Source organism: Scyliorhinus torazame, chromosome 28 (assembly GCF_047496885.1).
Source record: "Scyliorhinus torazame isolate Kashiwa2021f chromosome 28, sScyTor2.1, whole genome shotgun sequence".
NCBI classification, from domain to species: Eukaryota; Metazoa; Chordata; class Chondrichthyes; order Carcharhiniformes; family Scyliorhinidae; genus Scyliorhinus; species Scyliorhinus torazame.
In genome coordinates, this window is record NC_092734.1 from 22,367,288 (window position 1) to 22,387,924 (window position 20,637).

A 20,637-nucleotide genomic window follows, 5' to 3' on the forward strand; every position below is an offset into this window, starting at 1 on the left:
AACATTTTAATATATTTATAAATCAATAGTCACCACAGCAACATTTGTCAGGTTTAAAGAAGTTTGGTATATTGTACTGCAGGACTGAGTAGCAAAGTGAAGAGACAGGTTCAAGTTTCATCACCACCACATCCATAACCTAAGAGTTACCATAATGTGGAGATGCTGGCGTAGGACTGGGGTGGGCACAGTAAGAAGTTTTACAACACCAGGTTAAAGCCCAACAGGTTTGTTTCGAATCACTAGCTTTCGGAGCACAGCTCCTTCATCAGGTGAGCGAAGAGGTGGGTTCCAGAAACACATATATAGACAAAGTCAATGATGCAGGATGATACTCTGAATGAGAGTCTTTGCAGGTAATTAAGTCTTTACAGGTCCAGACGGTACAGCTGGAGTGAGGCATAATCACAGGCTAGAGAGGTGTGAATGGTCTCAAGCCAGGACAGTTGGTAGGATTTTGCATGCCCAGGCCAGTTGGTGGGGGGTGAATGTAATGAGACATGGATCCAAGGTCCCGGTTGAAGCCCTACTCATGCGAGCGGAACATGGCTATCAGTTTCTGCTCGGCAATTCTGTGTTGTCACGTGTCCTGAAGGCCACCTTGGAGATCGCTCACCCGAAGAGGCTAAATGCCCTTGACTTCTGAAGTGCTCCCCGACTGGAAGGGAACATTCCTGCCTGGTGATTGTAAAAGTTACCATCAGGGCTTAGAGGAGGTCAGATGCTCAACTTTAAGAGAGGAAGTCACTTTTGAAGCTACTTACTAGTTTATGGTTAGAGTCGCACAATGCTATCCTCAATCACCAGCAACAATCTCATATAATCTAGATTTAATTCAAGTCACTGAGCCAAAGGAGCTAGTTATTCTCCAAATTGACAAATATTACTGACCACATTGGATCCTCCCGGACAGAGGTGTAAATGGTGCAAGGATACAATGTTTGTTCATACAGCTAACAACCTACTGTACTTTAATCACACATGTAAACAACTAGGATGGCAGTAAAGAGTGGAAATTATGTATACAAGCCAGTAATTAGTTAGAATTAAACTTCAGCGGAAGTGTCATTTATCAACTTGACAATGCAACTTTTCAAAATAACGGAAGCCAAATGCTTTTTAAAAAAGTACTTGGTGCATATACTTTAAAAGGGGCTTTTTACAGTAACTTCATTGCAGTGTAAATGTAAGCCTACTTGTGACAATAAAGATTATTATTAAAAGGGTGTTGTGTGTTTGGGAATTGTAATATAACCAAGAAAGGCACTCTTATGCTAGCAGGCGGTTGGTAGCATAGATATTGAGAAAATGTTTCCTCCAGCTAGGGGATCTAGAACACGGGTGTACCTCAGAATAAAGGGGTCAGCCATTTAAGGAGCGAGGCGAGAAATTTCTTCCCTTTGGAATTGTCAGCACGCCTCCACAGCATTCTTGTTGTAGCAGTTGCATTTTTTTTTTCCCCCATTTCCAAACAGATTGCCAGTAGTGTCAATTTTGTGTTGTGGATCTATACTAACCGACAAAAGATGGGATTTATAAAATTAAGTTTTGTCTACCCCCACTGAGCGAAGTCAATCAACTGCTCCATACAGACAGGGTTTGTGGCCACTCGTCCGATTAAAGGCCATCATTCTAACCCTTAAAACGGAAGTCTCGTTTCCAGGCATTTTTTTATTTTTAAAACACCTTACCAAAGGTTCACATGACACCAATTTGAAATTCCACACAAGGATCACCACCTGTATGTGCCGAAGCAGTAATTTACAGTATAATGCTAATATCACATCACCCAGCTATGCTGGGTAATTCAGGCTAACTTGGCAGGTAGCCTCCATCCTATTTGGGATCAGTTCCTCTGTTGATGAGCCCAACCCCACCTGGGATATCCTGTTTAGATTCAGATCTCTTCCAGTGTGCTGCAGTCTGTTCTCTTCTGTGGATAGGCAGTGGCAAGCATTCATAGAGCACAGAGGGAAGCTGCCAACAATAGTTTTTTTCAGTCTGGAACAAAAGTAAAACAGGAAAAGGTGGCCAATCCCTGGCTTATACGGGAAATTAGAGATAGTATTCAATCTAATGAAGAAGCATCCAAATTGGCCAAGAAAAACAGGTCTGAGGATTGGGAGCAGTTGAGAATTCAGCAAAGAAGTACTAAGGGATTGATTAAGAAGAGGCAAATAGAGTACAAGAGTAAGCTTGCAGGGAACATTAAAAAAAACTGACCGTAAAAGTTTCTATAGGTACGTGAAGAGAAAAAGATTGAAGATAAATGTAGATCCCTTATTCAGAAACAGGGGAATTTATAATGGGGGAAACAAAGAAATGTCTGAGCAATTAAATACAAACTTTGGTTTTATCCTACAAACGAGGACACAAAAAAAATACCAGAAATGTTGGGAAACACAGGGTTTAGTGAGGGGAAGTAACTGAAGATCAATATTAGTAGAGAAACGGTGTTAGGGAAATTGATGGGATTAAAGGCTGGGAAATCCCCAGAACCTGATAATCTACATCCCAGAGCACTTAAGGAAGTGGCTCTAGAAATAGTGGATGCATCGGTGGTCACCTTCCAGGATTCTATAGGATCTGGAACAGTTCCTACAGATTGGAGGGGAACTAATATAACTCCATTATTTAATGGAAGTAGAGAAAAAACAGGGAATTATAGACCAGTAAGCCTGATGTGGGTAGTGGGGAAAATACTAAAATCCATTTTATAGCAGAGCACTTAAAAACCCGTGGCAGGATTGGACAGATGTCGTCTTTTAAAATCTTTCCTACTTCAAGACTGTGTAAAGAAGGCAAATGGTTTGCTGGCCTGCAGTGAGAGAGGATTAGAGTACAGGAACAGGTATGCCTTGCTGCAATGATACAGGACCTTGGTGAGGCTAGACCTGGAATATTGTTTGCAGTTGTGGTTTCCTTACCAGAGGAAAGATGCTCTTGTTATAGGGGGAGTGCAGCAAAGGTTTTCCAGACGGATTCCTGGAATGGCGGGACTGATGTAGATGAGGTGCAATTGGTTAAGATTGATAGCTGCAGTTCAGAACAATGAGGGGGATCTCATAGAAACCTATAAAATTCTAACACAGGACTAGACAGATAGAACTAAAGATTTGGGGGGGGGGGGGGGGGAAGGGAAAGTCAGGGAACCAAGAGGTGAAGTAATCAGTGGGGCGCGTAGCTGCTTAGGAATACAAAAAAACACGAACAGACAAAACTCAAGAGTGGTTACGATTGTCCCCATCCCACAAAATATGACACAGTGTATGGAAAGGCTCAGTTAACCAAGGTCCACCACACTAAGAAAACAAAAAGGGACGGTCAATAGAGAATTAAAGGTGCTATATTTAAATGCGCGCAGTGTACGGAACAAGGTAGATGAGCTTGTGGCCCAGATTGTGACTGGCAGGTATGATGTGGTAGGCATCACAGAGACATGGTTGCAGGGGGTTCAGGACTGGAATTTAAACATTCAGGGATTCACAACCTATCGAAAAGACAGAGAGGTGGGCAGGGGGTGGGGTTGCCTTGTTAATTAGGAATGAAAGTAAATCAATAGCACTAAACGACATAGGGTCAGATGATGTGGAGTCTGTGTGGGTAGAGTTGAGGAACCACAAAGGAACCACATAATGGGAGTTATGTACGGGCCTCCTAACAGCGGTCAGGACCGGGAGCACAAAATGCACCACGAAATAGAAAGTGCATGTCAGAAAGGCAAGGTCACAGTGATCATGGGGGACTTCAATATGCAGGTGGACTGGGTAAATAATGCTGCCAGTGGACCCAAGGAAAGGGAATTCATTGAATGTTTACAGGAGGGCTTTTTGGAACAGCTTGTGATGGAGCCCACAAGGGAACAGGCCATTCTGGACTTAGTGTTATGTAATGAGCCAGGCTTGATTAAAGATCTTAAAATAAGGGAGCACTTAGGAGGTAGTGATCATAATATGGTAGAATTCAATCTCCAATTTGAAAGAAAGAAAGTAGAATCAGATGTAAAGGTGTTACAGTTAAATAAAGGTAACTACAGGGGCATGAGGGAGGAACTGATGAAAATCGACTGGGGGCAGAGCCTAGTGGGAAAGACAGTAGAACAGCAATGGCAGGAGTTTCTGGGAGAAATTGAGGACATAGTACAGAGGTTCATCCCAAAGAAAAGAAAGGTTATCAGAGGGGGGATTAGTCAGCCATGGCTGACAAAGGAAGTTATGGAATGCATCAAAGCAAAAGAGAAAGCCTATAATGTGGCAAAGAGTAGTGGGAAGTCAGAAGATTGGGAAGGCTACAAAAACAAACGGAGGATAACAAAGAGAGAAATAAGGAAAGAGAGGATCAAATATGAAGGTAGGCTAGCCAGTAACATTAGGAATGATAGTAAAAGTTTCTTTAAATACATTAAAAACAAACGGGAGGCAAAAGTTGACATTGGACCGCTCCAAAATGACGCTGGTAATTTTGTGATGGGAGACAAGGAAATAGCTGAGGAACTAAATAAGTACTTTGCGTCAGTCTTCACAGTAGAAGACATGAGTAATATCCCAACAATTCCAGAGAGTCAGGGGGCAGAGTTGAATATGGTAGCCATCACAAAGGAGAAAGTGCTAGAGAAACTAAAAGGTCTAAAAATTGATAAATCTCCAGGCCCAGATGGGCTACATCCTAGAGTTCTAAAGGAGATAGCTGAAGAAATAGTGGAGGCGTTAGTTATGATCTTTCAAAAGTCACTAGAGTCAGGGAAAGTCACAGAGGATTGGAAAAATCGCTGTTGTAACCCCCCTGTTCAAGAAGGGAACAATGAAAAAGATGGAAAATTATAGGCCAATTAGCCTAACCTCCGTTGTTGGCAAGATTCTAGAATCCATTGTTAAGGATGAGATTTCTAAATTCTTGGAAGTGCAGGGTCGGATTAGGACAAGTCAGCATGGATTTAGTAAGGGGAGGTCGTGCCTGACAAACCTGTTAGAGTTCTTTGAAGAGATAACAAATAGGTTAGACCAAGGAGAGCCAATGGATGTTATCTATCTTGACTTCCAAAAGGCCTTTGATAAGGTGCCTCACGGGAGACTGCTGAGTAAAATAAGGGCCCATGGTATTCGAGGCAAGGTACTAACATGGATTGACGATTGGCTGTCAGGCAGAAGGCAGAGAGTTTCGGAATGGCAACCGGTGACGAGTGGTGTCCCTCAGGGTTCAGTGTTGGGGCCACAGCTGTTCTCCTTATATATTAACGATCTAGATGACGGGACTAGGGGCATTCTGGCTACGTTTGCCGATGATACAAAGATAGGTGGAGGGGCAGGTAGTATGGAGGAGGTGGGGAGGCTGCAGAAAGATTTAGACAGTTTAGGAGAGTGGTCCAAGAAATGGCTGATGAAATTCAACGTGGGCAAGTGCGAGGTCTTGCACTTTGGAAAAAAGAATAGAGGCATGGACTATTTTCTAAACGGTGACAAAATTCATAATGCTGAAGTGCAAAGGGACTTGGGAGTCCTCGTCCAGGATTCTCTCAAGGTAAACTTGCAGGTTGAATCCGTAATTAAGAAAGCAAATGCAATGTTGTCATTTATCTCAAGAGGCTTGGAATATAAAAGCAGGGGTGTACTTCTGAAGCTTTATAAAGCATTAGTTAGGCCCCATTTAGAATACTGTGAGCAATTTTGGGCCCCACACCTCAGGAAGGACATACTGGCACTGGAGCGGGTCCAGCGGAAATTCACACGGATGATCCCAGGAATGGTAGGCCTAACATACGATGAACGTCTGAGGATCCTGGGATTATATTCATTGGAGTTTAGGAGGTTGAGGGGAGATCTAATAGAAACTTGCAAGATAATGAGTGGCTTAGATAGGGTGGATGTAGGGAAGTTGTTTCCATTAGCAGGGGAGACTAGGACCCGGGGGCACAGCGTTAGAATAAAAGGGAGTCACTTTAGAACAGAGATGAGGAGAAATGTCTTCAGCCAGAGAGTGGTGGGTCTGTGGAATTCATTGCCACAGAGGGTGGTGGAGGCCGGGACGTTGAGTGTCTTTAAGACAGAAGTTGATAAATTCTTGATTTCTCGAGGAATTAAGGGCTATGGAGAGAGCGGGTAAATGGAGTTGAAATCAGCCATGATTGAATGGTGGAGTGGACTCGATGGGCCGAATGGCCTTACTTCCGCTCCTGTGTCTTATGGTCCTATGCAAGAAGGATGTTCCCAATGGTGAGGGTATCCAGACCCATGGGTCACAGTCTGTAGAGGATACAGGGTTGTACAGAGGGGAGAAATTTCTTCACCCAGAGAGTGGTGAGCCTGTGGAATTCTTTACCACAGGAAGTAGTCAAGGCCAAAGCATTGCATGTTTTCAAGAAGCAGTTAGATATAGCACTTGGGATGAAAGGGATCAAAAGATAGGGGGGGTGGATGGGATTAGGCTATTGAGGATGATCAGCCATGATCATAATGAATGGCGGAGCAGGCCTGAATGGCCTCCTCCTTTTCTGTATTTCTACCTTTCCAGAGGCAACCCCAGCTCCTGCCCGAGTATATTTAACTTTTCAGCTGGTTACTCTTTTCTGCCAATTTTTGAGGAGGATACAGGGGTTAATATTGGCAGATACGTATCTGATCTTTCTAAATGGTGTAGTGGCCAAATGAAGCATTGAGTTTCTTCCAGACAAGAGGAATAAGAGAGTCAGATAACCCATTCACTTCCAATCTGTCATGGCAAGGAGGGACATTATGTAGCTCTCACGATACCATACTTCTTTGTGAGTTAATTTCCAATATTTTCTTATCATTCTTTGAAAGCTTTCATCAGTAAATGTGGGCCCATTATCTCACATTCCTTATCTGTTCTCAGGCCTGTCGTCTCATATCAGCTTGGGCCCATGCTAATTGTTCTGAAACCCAATTGTCAGCAGAGATGGTCTCTGGACAAAAGAACTTGTTAATGTAGTGCGGTGTCTCCCATGTCAGCAATTTCACATTTCATTAATTACATTCAGTGAAGGTTTCTTTTACTCAGTTTTGTAAAGCTCGACAGTTAAGTGCCAAGCACAAATACAGTTATCTATTGTATACCTGTGATTACGGTGATCATATCAAGACAGTAAATGTTACATATTCAAAAATACCCATTATAATAAAGAGGCATACAAAGTTACTATCTCCCATCTGTTCAGTCACCTTTGTATTAATAAATATACATGGTAAGTGCTCAGGAGAACCTTTTTGATCAATATGCCCCTGGTACAAGTCAACAACGTTGCATTAGACGTGATCTGGGAAGTAAGGCAAGTGTATGTTGTAGGAAGACTTCCACATTTTTAGAATTTTGACAGTGGAAATGAGAAAACAGAAATAACTTTCATGCAATGTGAATTAGTAAACTTAAGCACAGGAGCCAGTCATTTGCTCTTGTTGTGCCTGTGCTGGTTCTTAGAAAAAGCAATCATGCAGAGTTGTAGCTGTAACCCTGATAGGTTCAACACCTGCCAATTCCCTTTTTTCAAAGTTGTTACACATCTTTCAGGTAGACCATTCTAGATCCCAGAACAGTCAATAAAGAAATCTCATTGTCCCTCTTGATCAAAACAGTCCAAATGCTCATGTCCGTTAGTTAATCCTTATTTGCTCCATCAAAACCTATCTTGAAGACTTTTATTGGGTCACCTCTTAGCCTTTTCTGCAGGGGCTTTGTAGCATCCTGGTAAATCTCCTCCATCTTTCCTGAAGTTATGGCGTCCCAGAATTATTCACAATATGGAGGCCTAACCAGTGATTTATAAAATTCTAGTATGATCACTTTGGCTCTATATTCTATTCCTCGAATAAACCCCAATTAAACATGCCCTGCTTCACCTTTAAAAGACTATATGGACACCAATGTCTCTACTCGTCTACATTTTTCAAGATAGTACATCAAATGCAAGTCGTCCCACATGTCCTCCTCAAGTGCAGCACTTCACTGCATTACTCAGTTGCAGTTTAATTTTGCCTTTGTGCTACCCATGTTAAATTCCTTCTTAAAATCGTCGAAATTAGCCCTTCACCAGTTGAACATTTCTATCAATATTTTCTGGTCTCTTTCCACAATTATTTAAACTAAATTGTGTGGCTGCTGTTCTCTAGATGGTCTCCCATTTTAAGGCATTTCACTTCTCAGAACTAGATCCAATACTGCTTCCTTTCTTGTTGTACTGGAGACTAGATCCAATACCGCTTCCTTTCTTGTTGTACTGGAGACATAAATCGATCAAGAAAGTTCTTCTGTGCACAGAAATTCTTCTTCCATTTCTCAAAGCAAGACGTGTTTTCCAGTCTATCTTAGTAATTAAGGTCTCCTAATATTCCTACCCTATCTTTGTTGCGGCAGCACTTACTTGAAAAGCAACCCAAATGGAAAATATGGACAACAGAACAATCCCCTTTAAATAACACAAAAAGACAGACCATGTGGTATTAAAATAAGTTTATTTGTGAGTTATTGGAAAATGTCAATTTTGTGCCTTTATAAAATGTTGTTTTTAGAAGAGTTACTTATGTTCTTCAAATGCTCCGAACCCATTTGCCAGTTATTTAAACTTAGCTGATTTAAAAGATAAAATTCTAGGCCCCAGCTCAAAGCATTTAACACTTGTAAACTTTAACTTCACTGATTCCCATCATTTCCCAGATGCAGAAAATCTTAAGATGCTTAACAACTGAGAATCGGCAAGACAATCAGAATTTTGGAATTACTCAAGTGCAATAATTTTGTACGCTTCACATCAAAAATACCAATCTAAGACACAAACCTGCATTGTATATTCAGTGCCAAAAGGAGCAACATTATAAACCCAAATCCCAATATAATGAAATCAAATTTAAATCAATCCAGAGTGCTTTATATAGATTTTTTTTTTTTTTTTTTTTTAAATACTTTTTTGGTACACCATTTGAGACAGGCACAGCTTTATATGATGAGAAATAAGTCAAACCTATTGGAACCAATATTAAATGTTCACATCAAAATCTTAAATCTGGGGCAAAGTTCAGTGTCAGCTCAATACAAACATTGCATATAAAAGCTAAAACACTACAATATATCAACTACACATCATGATGTAAAATGGTTCTATTGTATAATGAATTATCAAAAATAAACATTAGTATCTGCATATACCAACTGCCCAGAAGTCAGAGCAGGGCTCTTTGCAAGGAAAAGTACTGTTAACATTTGCCTGCAATTCAGCCAACATTTAATATTTATTTTAAACTCATTTAATTTTTCCAACAATTAAGCAATACATGTGTGGGAGAACTCAGTTAGCAAAGACTATTAATGGAATCTAAGAAATTTTGCATTATTGCCTAGAGTTCAGATCAGTCGTGAATGACTACAGCAAATTTTCAGGGCGAATCTTTTGACCTGGCAGTACTGGATCCCACATCAGAACTGTAACTTGCAACTTTTAAGAGTTAAAGACAGGTGACTATGCACCATACCCTTGATCAGTGTTGTATCCCTACAATTGATAATTTCTAGTCTGCATGACAAATGTTGATAAATTGGGAAAAAACAGCAGTATAAAAATTATTTTCCTAATTTTACACTGCAGGAAATATGACACGTCAAAACAGTTTCCAAAACCACCTGTAACCAAATCAATGAGAAATGGAAATGATGCACCTTCAGCAAAAATCAACACTCCCTTTCACAAAGCAGTCTAATGGGGTTTGTTGCGCTCATTCTACAGGTAAACATCTTTTTATTACCTCTCAAAAGTAGTCACTGAGCACAGATGCCAATGTATTTTTAGGGCTGATGTATTTTTGGAAGGCAGGATAGAGTTAAGTACTCTCAGAAATAAAACAACATTAACATAGATTATTGTATTCGACAACTAGTGACTGGGAAGGTTGATTTTCATGGTTTCCGATAATAAAAGTAAATAGGGGGTGTGAATTGTAGAAATACTATAGCATTTTGATAATTCTAAAGTGTATTTTCCAATTCCACTGATCTGCTTAGAACAGTAGTATTGTAGTTTGTCCAAAGTTAAAAAAGATTTCTTCACCTGCCAATCATTTTCCTGTTGATTTGATCATAACAAAATCACAATAGCAAAATAGACATTCCAATCACAAACGCTGTGACATCCTTAAGTAATCCATATTACATGTATTTGTAAATTCACAGAATGCCAAAAATCAGCGTTCAGTTAGGCGCAACATTTTGTATCAGACATACAGCAGCTTTTGACATGGAATAAGTGTTTGGGAACACTGATCATTAGACAAAATGTCATCCTGTTGCCATTCCAGCATTGCTTTATAAAACCACTGAGTGTCCCTTAATATAATGCTGCACCCAATCTGACGGTCATCATACCAGAATCCATGTGAGCATAATCCAACAATGTTGTGAAATCCATATTCTGCCACATTTAACAAAACATTGCCTCTTTCATATGCTCACACTAGGTTGCGGTTTCTGTGGCGTCCTTTATCGCATCTTTTTGTTTCTTGCCTGATGCTGTTTTCGATGCAGACATCACCTTGTCCGTCACCTTACTGGAGGAAGCTTCCTCAGTCCTCCTTTCAGTGTTTTGCTGAAAGATATTAGTATCCACAAACATGCCTGGGATGTCACTGCCAAAGTAAATCTTGCTGTTTGCTGAAATTGCCTGGTATTTAGTCAGCTCCAAATACTCTTTAGTCAGTTTCAACTGTAAGGAGGGAAGGAAGGTGGAAAAATAGTTTTTAATTCACTTCCGAAACATGAATAATCCCATATGAATGGTGTATAATCAACGGTTGCAAAGAATTCCTGGGTCCTTATGATACACTTCCTTCTCATGGAAGTAAAACACTTTTTTCTTTTCCCTGTTCAGTTGGAATCTTAAAATAAACAATCTATTGAAATAAACAATCTATTGAATAAATTAAAACAAAATTACAATTGAGCATATCTTAACCAAGTAATATTTGCCAATGTCAGCTGGCATCGCCGCAGGCATGTGTGCATAAACAACCCCAGAATCATACTGATAAGAACAGAACAGAATATTAAAGAATCACCTACTCAAATCAAAGCTTCGTTAGTTGAGCACTAACGTGCCCCGAATACGCTGGAACAGGCAAGTGGATTTCACCTCTTAAAACGTACATTTAAAAAAAGTTAGGTCCTTGGAATTATTTGGTTAGTATCCATTGCTGGTGCAATTATTTTAATGCACATTTTTTTTTCTTATAAATCAGAATGCAGAAAGAATTTACACTTCTCAAGTCAGGCCATGTGCAGACAGCGGTTTGTCACTCCCAATATTTGCCTTCCAAATGATGTACTGGTAGTAAAATGGAGTATTTCTTTAACAAAGTGGAAGTTGAATAATTGCTTTACTGAAGTAAAGCAATCCTGAAAGGTAACTTGATAGGAGAGAACAGTGAACCAAGCTAGCTGGGCGGGTTAGCTCACGGAAGCGCAGTGGGGGGTGAGCAGATGTTATGCTTGTCGAAGGGGTCTGTTTACATTGTGCTGTTACGGGGGGGGGGGGGAGAAAGAGAGAGAGATGTTCTGCTGACGGGGGAGGGACTGTTGCTGAGGGACAGAAAGGAGATCGGGGGTGGAGGCTGCCTGGGAGCAGGCTGGTGGAGGAGTGTGGATGGAGACTGGCCCAAGAAAGGTGATGGCTGATCGACAAAGGGGGGGGGGGGGCGATGAGCCCCCCAACTAGGCTGATCACCTGGTATGTAAGAGGAATAAATGGGCCGGTTAAGAGGGCACGTGTTCGCGCATCTGAGGGGACTGAAGGTGGACGTGGTAATGCTACAGGAGACGCACCTTAGAGTAGCTGATCAGATCAGATTAAGGAAGGGATGGGTCGGACAAGTTTTTCCACTCGGGGCTGGACTCGAAGATGAGAGTGGTCGCGATCCTGATTAATAAGCGAGTGGTGTTCGAGGCGGGAAGAATAGTTACGGATGTGGGAGGCCGGTACATTATGGTCAGTGGGAACGTGGATGGGGTGCAGTTGGTAAATGTGTATGTGCCAAATTGGGATGATGTAGAGTTTATAAAGGGGATGCTGGGGAAGATCCCGGACCTACATTCGCATAAGTTGGTCATGGGGGGGGGGGGGGGACTTTAACACAGTTATTGACCCTGGCTTAGACCGGCCGAGCTCAAAGACGGGCAGGGTGCCAGCAACGGCAAAGGAGCTAAAGGGGTTCATGGAGCAGATGGGGGGAGGGGGGTGGACCCATGGAGATTTGGGCAGTCGAGAGTGAAGGAGTTTTCCTTCTACCCGCACTTGCATAAAAAGTGTACTCCCGGATTGATTTCTTTATTTAGAACAGGAGTCTATTGACAGGGGTGGTGGACACGGGGTATTCGGCTATCACAATCTCAGATCATGCCCTGCACTGAGTTGACCTACAGGTTAGCAAGGAGAGTAGCCAGCACCCACACTGGAGGCTGGACGTGGGACTTTTAGCAGACGAAGAGGTGTGCAGGCGGCTGAGGAAATATATTCAGAACTACCTGGAAGTCAACGACACGGGTGAAGTTTCGGCAGCGGTGGTCTGGGAGGCATTGAAGGTGGTGGTTAGAGGGGAGCTGATCTCGATACGGGCCCACAGGGAGAAGGTAGATAGGGCAGAGACGGGCCGACTGATAAGGGAGATATTGCAGGTCAAAGGAGGTATGCGGAGACCCCAGAGGCAGGGCTTTTAAGGGAACGACGGAGGCTACAGGCGGAGTTGGCTTGTCAACTACAGGGAGGGAGATAGAGCAGCTGAGGAAGGCAAAGGTGGTGATTTATGAGCATGGGGAGAAGGCCAGTAGAATGCTTGCACAGCAGCTTACAAAGAGGGAGGCAGCCAGGGAGATAGGGAAAGTAAAGGATGGGGAAAGGAGCCTGGTTGGGGACTCATAAGGGGTGAATAAGGCGTTCAAGGAGTTTTACAGTAGGCTGTATGGGTCGGAACCCTCAGCAGGGCCGGAGGAGATGAGGCACTTCTTAGGGGGGCTGAATTTCCAGAAGGTGGTCGGGGAGCTGGTTGAAGGGCTGGGGGCCCCGATCGGGTTGGAAGAGATAGCGGAGGATCTGAAGGCCATGCAGTCAAGTAAAGCCCCAGGGCCGGATGGGTACCCAGTGGAGTTCTATAAAAAGTTCTCTGGGATATTGGGGCCGCTGTTGATGAGGACATTCAATGAGGCAAGGGAGCGAGGGGTGCTTCCCCCGACGATGTCACAGACCACAATCTCATTGATCCTGAAGCACGACAAGGCCTGGAGTTGTGTGGGTCCTATAGGCCGATATCCCTATTGAATGTGGAGGCCAAACTGCTGGCCAAAGTCTTGTCCTCTAGGATTGAGGATTGTGTCCCAGACGTCATTGGGGAGGACCAGACGGGGTTTGTTAAGGGAAGGCAGTTGGTGGCCAATTTAAGAAGGTTGTTAAATGTGATCATGATGGTAGGGAGGTGGAGGTAGTGGTCGCAATGGACGCAGAGAAAGCTTTTGATCGGGTAGAATGAGAATATCTGGGACGGTTCGGATTTCGGTTGGGCTTTATTGGCTGGGTCAGGTTGTTGCATCAGGCTCCTGTTGCGAGCGTACGGACGAATAGGACAACATCGGACTATTTTAGGCTGCATCGGGGGACGAGATAGGGATGCCCCCTCTCCCCACCGTTGTTCGCGTTAGCCATAGAGCCGCTGACAATTGCGCCTTGAGCTTCAAGGGGCTGGAGACGACGACGACCACAGTGTCTCGCTTTACGCAGACGACCTGCTCCTGTATGTATCGGACCCATGAGAGGGGATGGAAGAAATGAGGATTCTGGGGGAATTCAGCCGGTGTTCAGGGTATAAACTAAATATGCGGTCCAGGCAAGGGGGCAGGAGAGGCGACTGGGGAAACTGCCGTTTAGAGTAGTAGGGGGAAGCTTTCGATACCTAGGCATCCAGGTGGCACGGGGATGGGAACAGCTGCACAAGCCGAATTTGGTCAGACTAGTTGACCAAATGAAGGACGATTTTCGGAGATGGGACGGGCTTCCGTTGTCACTAGCTGGGAGGGCGCAGACAGTGAAAATGATGGTCCTCCCGAGATTCCCGTTTGTGTTTCAGTGTCCCCCATCTTTATTCTGCAGTCCTTTTTTAAACTGGCCAATAAGGTAATCACTGGCTTTGTATGGGTGGGCATGACCCCGCAAATAAAAAAGGGGATGCTTGAGCGGAGCTGGTGGGAGGGCGGACTGGCGCTGCCGAACTTCAGTAATTACTATTGGGCGGCAAACATAGCCATGATCAGGAAGTGGGTAGTGGGGGGAGGGTCGGTATGGGAGCGTGTGGAGGCGGCCTCATGCAAGGCATCAGCTTGGAGGTGTTGATAACAGCGCCTTTGCCGTTCCCACCGGCACGGTACTCCATCAGCCCTGTAAGTGGTGGCGGCCCCGAGGGTCTGGGGGCAATGGAGGAGACACGTGGGGGCATCGGTGTGGTCTCCAATCTGTAATAACCATCGGTTTGCCCCGGGAAGGATGGATGGAGGGTTTTGGAGATGGCAGAGAGCAGGGATTGAGAGGATGGGGGATATGTTTATAGAGGAGAACTTTCCTAGCCTGAGGGAGCTGGAGGAGAAATTTGGATTGGCGAGGGGAAACAAATTTAGGTACCTGCAGGTGCGAGACTTCCTACGCAGCAGGTTTCAACCTTCCCGCTCCTACCACCAAGGGGGATGCAGGACAAGGTAGTTTCTGGAGTGTGGGTGGGAGAAGGGAGTGTCTCTGACAATTACAAGGAACTCACAGGGTCGGAGGAGACGCAGAATGAGGAGCTGAAGCGCAAGTGGGAAGAGGAGTTGGGAGGAGAAATTGAGGATGGTCTCTGGGCAGATGCGTTGAGTCAACACATCCACAACATGTGGCAGGCTCAGCCGGATACAATTCAAGGTCGTTCACCGGGCTCACATGACAGTGGCCTGGATGAGCAGGTTCTTTGGGGTGGAAGATAGGTGCACAAGGTGTGCGGGAGGTCCAGCGAACCACATTCATATGTTCTGGACATGTCTGAAGCTTAGGGGATTTTGGCAGGGGTTTGCAGATGTCATGTCCAAAGTATTGAAAACAAGGGTGGTGCCGAGTCTCGGGGTGTCGGAAGATCCGGGAATCCAGGAGGAGAAAGAGGCAGACATTCTGGCCTTCCTCTCTGGTAGCCCAGAGACGGATATTATTAGCTTGGAGGGACTCAAAGCCCCCAAAGTCAAAGATCTGGCTAACTGACATGGCTAGCTTTCTCTGTCTGTTCGACTTGAGAGGGTCACTGTTAGGGTTCGCCCGGAGGTGGCAGCTGTTTATCAACTTCTTTGCGGTAAATTAAGCGTCAGCAGACAGGAGGGGGGGGGGGGGCTGGAGGTTAGCTTAGTTTAGAGTAGGGGTTTAGTAAAGGTGGGACCTGTAAGAGAGGAAGATGGCTTTTGCACAATGTTTCTAAATTCATGTACATTGTTTATTTTGTTGTTGTTGTAAATCTATAAATACCTCAATAAGATGTTTATCAAAATTAAAAAAATGACAGTGACATTTCTAAACATTACTTCTGTACTATGAATGCATTCAATGGCCAACAGGCAATAAAGATTTCCGACGATCATTTAAAATTGCACATCAGAAAGCCTGAACCTCCGAGCAGGCGGGGAAGGCACCGGGACCCAACGGGTTCCTAGCGGACTTCTACAAACAATTTGCACCAGTCCTGGCCCCACACCCAAGGGATATGTTTGCAGACTCACTGGCAGGGGCACACTGTCTCCCATGCTAGCGCAGGCCACAATCTCACTGATACACAAATGATAAAGACCTGACGGAATGTGGATCGTAGAGACCCATTTCATTGCTGAACGTGGATGCGAAAATACTCGCAACGGTCCTGGCCAAAAGGCTGGAGGCCTGCGTACCAGAGGTGGTCGCAGAGGACATGCTCCTCTATGTCTTGAGGCCACAGGAGGGACTGAAGGCAAATACTGAAAAAGTTTGGAACCTTCTCGGGCTACAAACTTAACCTGGGCAAAAGCGAGGCATTCCCAGTGAACTCAAAAGGGGGAGAGTCAAAGCTGAAGGGGCTTCCGTTTAAAATGGCCCAGAACAGATTCCGTTATCTGGGGATCCAAATAGCCAGAGACTGGACACAGATCCACAAGTGGAACCTGACCAGCCTGGTGGAGGAAGTAAGAAAAGACCTTCAACAGTGGCTCACTCCCACTCTCCCTGGCGGGAAGAGTGCAGACGATCAAGATGAACGTACTGCCAAGGTTCCTCTTCCTGATTAGATCCATCCCGATCTTCATCCCCAAGGCCTTTTTCCAAAACGTAGACAGGCTAATCATGGCGATCGGAATGGAGACGGCACTGATCGGAATGGCGACATTCACAAAAGATCATGGTTTGGGGAAGTGGAATGGAGAAGTGAAATGTGAGAGAATGTTTAAAAAAACAAAATCAAAACAGGAACCATAGACAAAAAAGAAAATCAGGCACCAATTCTATACATTAAGCCACAAAGTTCCTCAGTATCTATTCAGAAAGAATCTCCGCTTTCACTACAACTATTCTACAATGGAATATACATAACACTTTGTATTTAGCAATTACATATGGAAATTGAGTGCACAACAAAGGGTTTCATACCTGGTTGGCCTGTGCAGCCTTCTGGGTAGTATAGAAGTCTGCATCTGCTTTAGCTTTTTCTTTGGCTAAATAAGTAGTATCTGCAAGCAAACATTAACAATTAAATCTCGTACCTCTCACTTTAAACATGGGATAGTTAAAAAACATTTTAACATCTAATCTATGTAGCAGCGATAGATTGCTACTAAGCAGAGCACAGTGAACTAGGCAGACAGAACTGTTAAAACCAGCAGCACCTCTTCCTCTCTACACAACCTCGAGCTGTGCTCCTTTTTGAAACTGCCATATCACGAGAAAGTTTGTGAATAATCATTTGTCATGTAAAGAATTGAAATTAAAAGCTATTTGTTTGTAAATCCCAAATCTATAGAATTAGAGAAACCAGCCAAGACCTCTATTGCACGTGAAACTTTATTTTGGGGCGGCACAGTGGTTAGCACTGCTGCCTCAACGCCAGGGACCCGACCCGGGTTTGATTCCGGCCTTAGGTGACTGAGGAGGTTTTACATTCTTCCCGTGCCGGAGCGGGTTTCCTTCCACAGTCCAAAGATTACATAGAATTACTTAGAATTTACAGTGCAGAAGGAGGCCATTCGGCCCATCGAGTCGGCACCGGCTCTTGGAAAGAGCACCCTACCCAAGCCTACATCTCCACTCTACCCCATAACCCAGTGACCCCACCCAACACCAAGGGCAATTTTGGACACTAAGGGCAATTTAGCATAGCCAATTCACCTAACCTGGTTTCGGGGCTGGTTTAGCACAGTGGGCTTAACAGCAGGCTTGTAATGCCGAACAAGGCAGCAGTGCGGGTTCAATTCCCGTACCGGCCTCCCCGAACAGGCGCTGGAATGTGGTGACTAGGGGCTTTTCACAGTAACTTCACTGAAGCCTACGTGTGACAATAAGCGATTAATTTTATTATATTATTAACCTGCACATCTTTGGACTGTGGGAGGAAACCGGAGCACCCGGAGGAAACCCATACACACACGGGGAGAACGTGTAGACTCCGCACTGACAGTGACCCAAGCCAGGAATCGAACCTGGGACCCTGGAGCTGTGAAGCAATTGTGCTAACCACTGTGCTGCCCAAATGTGCAGGTTAGGTGGATTGAACATACTAAATTGCTCCTTGGTGTCCAACGACGTGCAGGTTAGGTGGGATTAAGGGGATAGGGCAGGGGAGTGGGCCTAGGTAGGATGCTCTTTCAGTGTCAGTACAGACTCAATGGGCCAAATGGCCTCCTTTAGCCCTGTAGGAGTTCTATGGTTCATGCCTCACCATCATGACAAATAATATGAATGCAATAACAATGAAGCTCAGACTAAGCCACAGACTGTAAAATGAAAACATTCAACGAGGTTTCCAAAGAATCAAATGGGAAGCAGGATTATGTAGATATAGTGGTCACCTTTTGCATGCAAGTGATACTCCATTTATTGAAACAGACTGAAGGGGTGGGGGATGAAGTCAGAGACTCCAGCTGAAATGAAGTTCTACTTGGTTAAGCAATTTAAATGAATCTGTCCCAGGAGCTGGACTGCTAAATCTGGTTCCTGTGCCAGATTTTTTTTTGGGGGGGGGGCACGTGGCAGGTTTCCAGCTTGTGATCACTATTCAACAACAACGTCTGAGAAACAATTGTGAAGATAGTGAAATAGTCCCCTTGCTTGTCCATTTGATCTGGCAGATAGTAACTGGCACCACACAACTTTATCCAGAAGGAAATCAAGTCTTTTACAGGAGAGAAATTGGAACAAAAACTGTATGAATTAGATGGGCAGTTAGATACTTTGCATCCTAGTATGGATAATTAAGATCAAGCTATAAAAGATAAAGAGCATGTCACCGCCCAGATTAATTTCACACATTAAAATTGGTTTATACTTTAGAATGATGATGAACAGATGTTGACAAAATCTCACCTTCAATTTCTGAAATCTTCTTCAGTGTTTCCTTTTCCATAACCTTTTGTTGCAATTGAATCTGTGCTACTTGTGCATTTTTTTCTGCCTCTATTATATATTTTTAAAAAAACATGCAAGTCATGGTATTTACAAAACAAATGTTGAAGCAGTACAGTATTTTGCAATTTCCTGAAGGTTGCAAAAGATCATATACTTTATTTTTATTCATTCATGGGATGTGCAGTCACTTGGCTGGGTCAGCATTTATTGTCCATCCTGGAGGGCATTTATCCACATTGCTGTGGATCTGGAGTCACATGTAGGCCAGACTGTGTAAAGAGAGGACACAGATTTTCTTCCATGAAGGGCATTAGTGAACCAAATGGGTTTTTACGACAACCGACAATGGTTTCATGGTCAGCATTAGACTTTATAATTCTAGATTGTGTTTAAAAATCTGAATTCAAATGTCACCACCTTCCATGGTGGGATTCGAGCCAGGGTCCCTCAGGCATTATCCTGATTTACTGGATTACAAGTCCAGTGAAAATACCACCATGCCACTGTCTCCCTGATCAACTGTATAAAAATATTGTTTCTGATCAACCAAAGAAATATGGTTTGTGCCATTGTTATTAACTATATTCTTAATGGACAACATTTATTTAAGGTATGAAAGCACGAGTATCATGTACATAATACAATGGAACACCAAGTACTTCTTTGTCTTGCAAACCTTCACACCAAAAATGTTACAGGACAAATTCCATACCCCTAGCAAGCTAGAAAATGGACATCTAGCCAATGTGAAAAATTGTCCAGGCATGTCTTGTCCACAAAAAATAGCAGGACAAATCCAGTCCTGCCTTTTACTGCCTCAGCAGCGAGCACCTTGATCATCAGCAAAGTGACAGACGTGTTGTCGACAGTGCTATCAAGTGGCACTTACACAGCAATAGCCTGCATGTTCAGTTTGGATTCCGCCAGGACCACTCATCTCCTGATCTCATTACAGCCATCATCCAAATGGACAAAAAGTTGAACTCCAGAGGGGAGGCGAGAGTGACTGCCCTTGACATTAAGGCAACATTTGAACAAGTGTGGTAGCACCAAGAAGCCAGAATGAAATTGAAGTCAATAGGTATCAGGGTGAAAACTCTCCACTGGTTGCAGTCATACCTGGCACAAAGCAAGATGGTTATGGTTGTTGGAGGTAAATTATTTCAGTTCCAACACATCACTGCAGGAGTTCCTCAGGGTGGTGTCCCAAGCCCAATAATTTATCTGTTTCAATTATGTTCCGTCCATTTCCATCTGTTTCAATTGCCCTCAGTCCATCACATCATAAATTGGGGATGTTTGGACTTTGTTCATAAACATTTGCGATCCCTCAGATACTGAAGCAGCTGTGTACAATAGCAAGACCTGCACAACATTCAGGCCTGGGCTGGTAAGTGGCAAGTAACATTCACACTTCACAAGTGCCAGCAATGACCATTGCTATGATGACAAAATGAAACCATTAATGTCACTGAAATCCCCCACCAAATTCTTGGGGATACCACGGACAGAGCTGAGCTGGACCAGCCATATAAATATTGTAGCTAACAGAGCTGGTGAGACGCTGGAGTTCTGCAGTGAGTAACTCACCTCCCAACTCCCCAAAGCCTATACACCATCTACAAAGCACAAGTCAAGAGTGTGATAGCATACTCTCCACTTCCTGTATGAGTGCATCTCCAACAACAGAAGCTCACCAACATCCAGAACAAAGCAGGCAGTCTCATCTCATCAGCATACCATCCACCTCCTTAAACATTCACTCCCTCTAGCAGCAGCTTTGGCAAGATATGCTGCAACATGCCACCGAGATGGCCAAGGAAACAAATGAATTTGAACACTCTCCCCTGAAAGCTTGGTTCTCTTGACTTCGAGATAAGTGCCATTCTTTCCTGCTGTTGTATCAAATTTCTAGAATCTCTTCTGAATAGCACTTTGGGAGTAACAACACCAGATGGACTGCACTACCTCCTCGAGGGCAATTAAGGGCGAGCAATAAATGC

The 20,637-nt window shown here is 43.8% G+C and overlaps 1 protein-coding gene across 1 annotated transcript in view; it reads right to left on the minus strand.

The window, feature by feature from the left end:
* Nucleotides 1–8,445: 8,445 nt before the first annotated feature.
* LOC140403573 (erlin-1-like) overlaps nt 8,446–20,637 on the minus strand; it is a 40,159-nt gene continuing 27,967 nt past the window's right edge. The window contains exons 10-12 of the mRNA XM_072491631.1: nt 18,593–18,682; nt 16,664–16,743; nt 8,446–10,699 (exon numbers count right to left, since the gene is read on the minus strand). Coding sequence (XP_072347732.1) covers nt 10,451–10,699; nt 16,664–16,743; nt 18,593–18,682 — 419 coding nt within the window. The 3' untranslated portion in view covers nt 8,446–10,450. The remainder of the gene's footprint in view (nt 10,700–16,663; nt 16,744–18,592; nt 18,683–20,637) is intronic.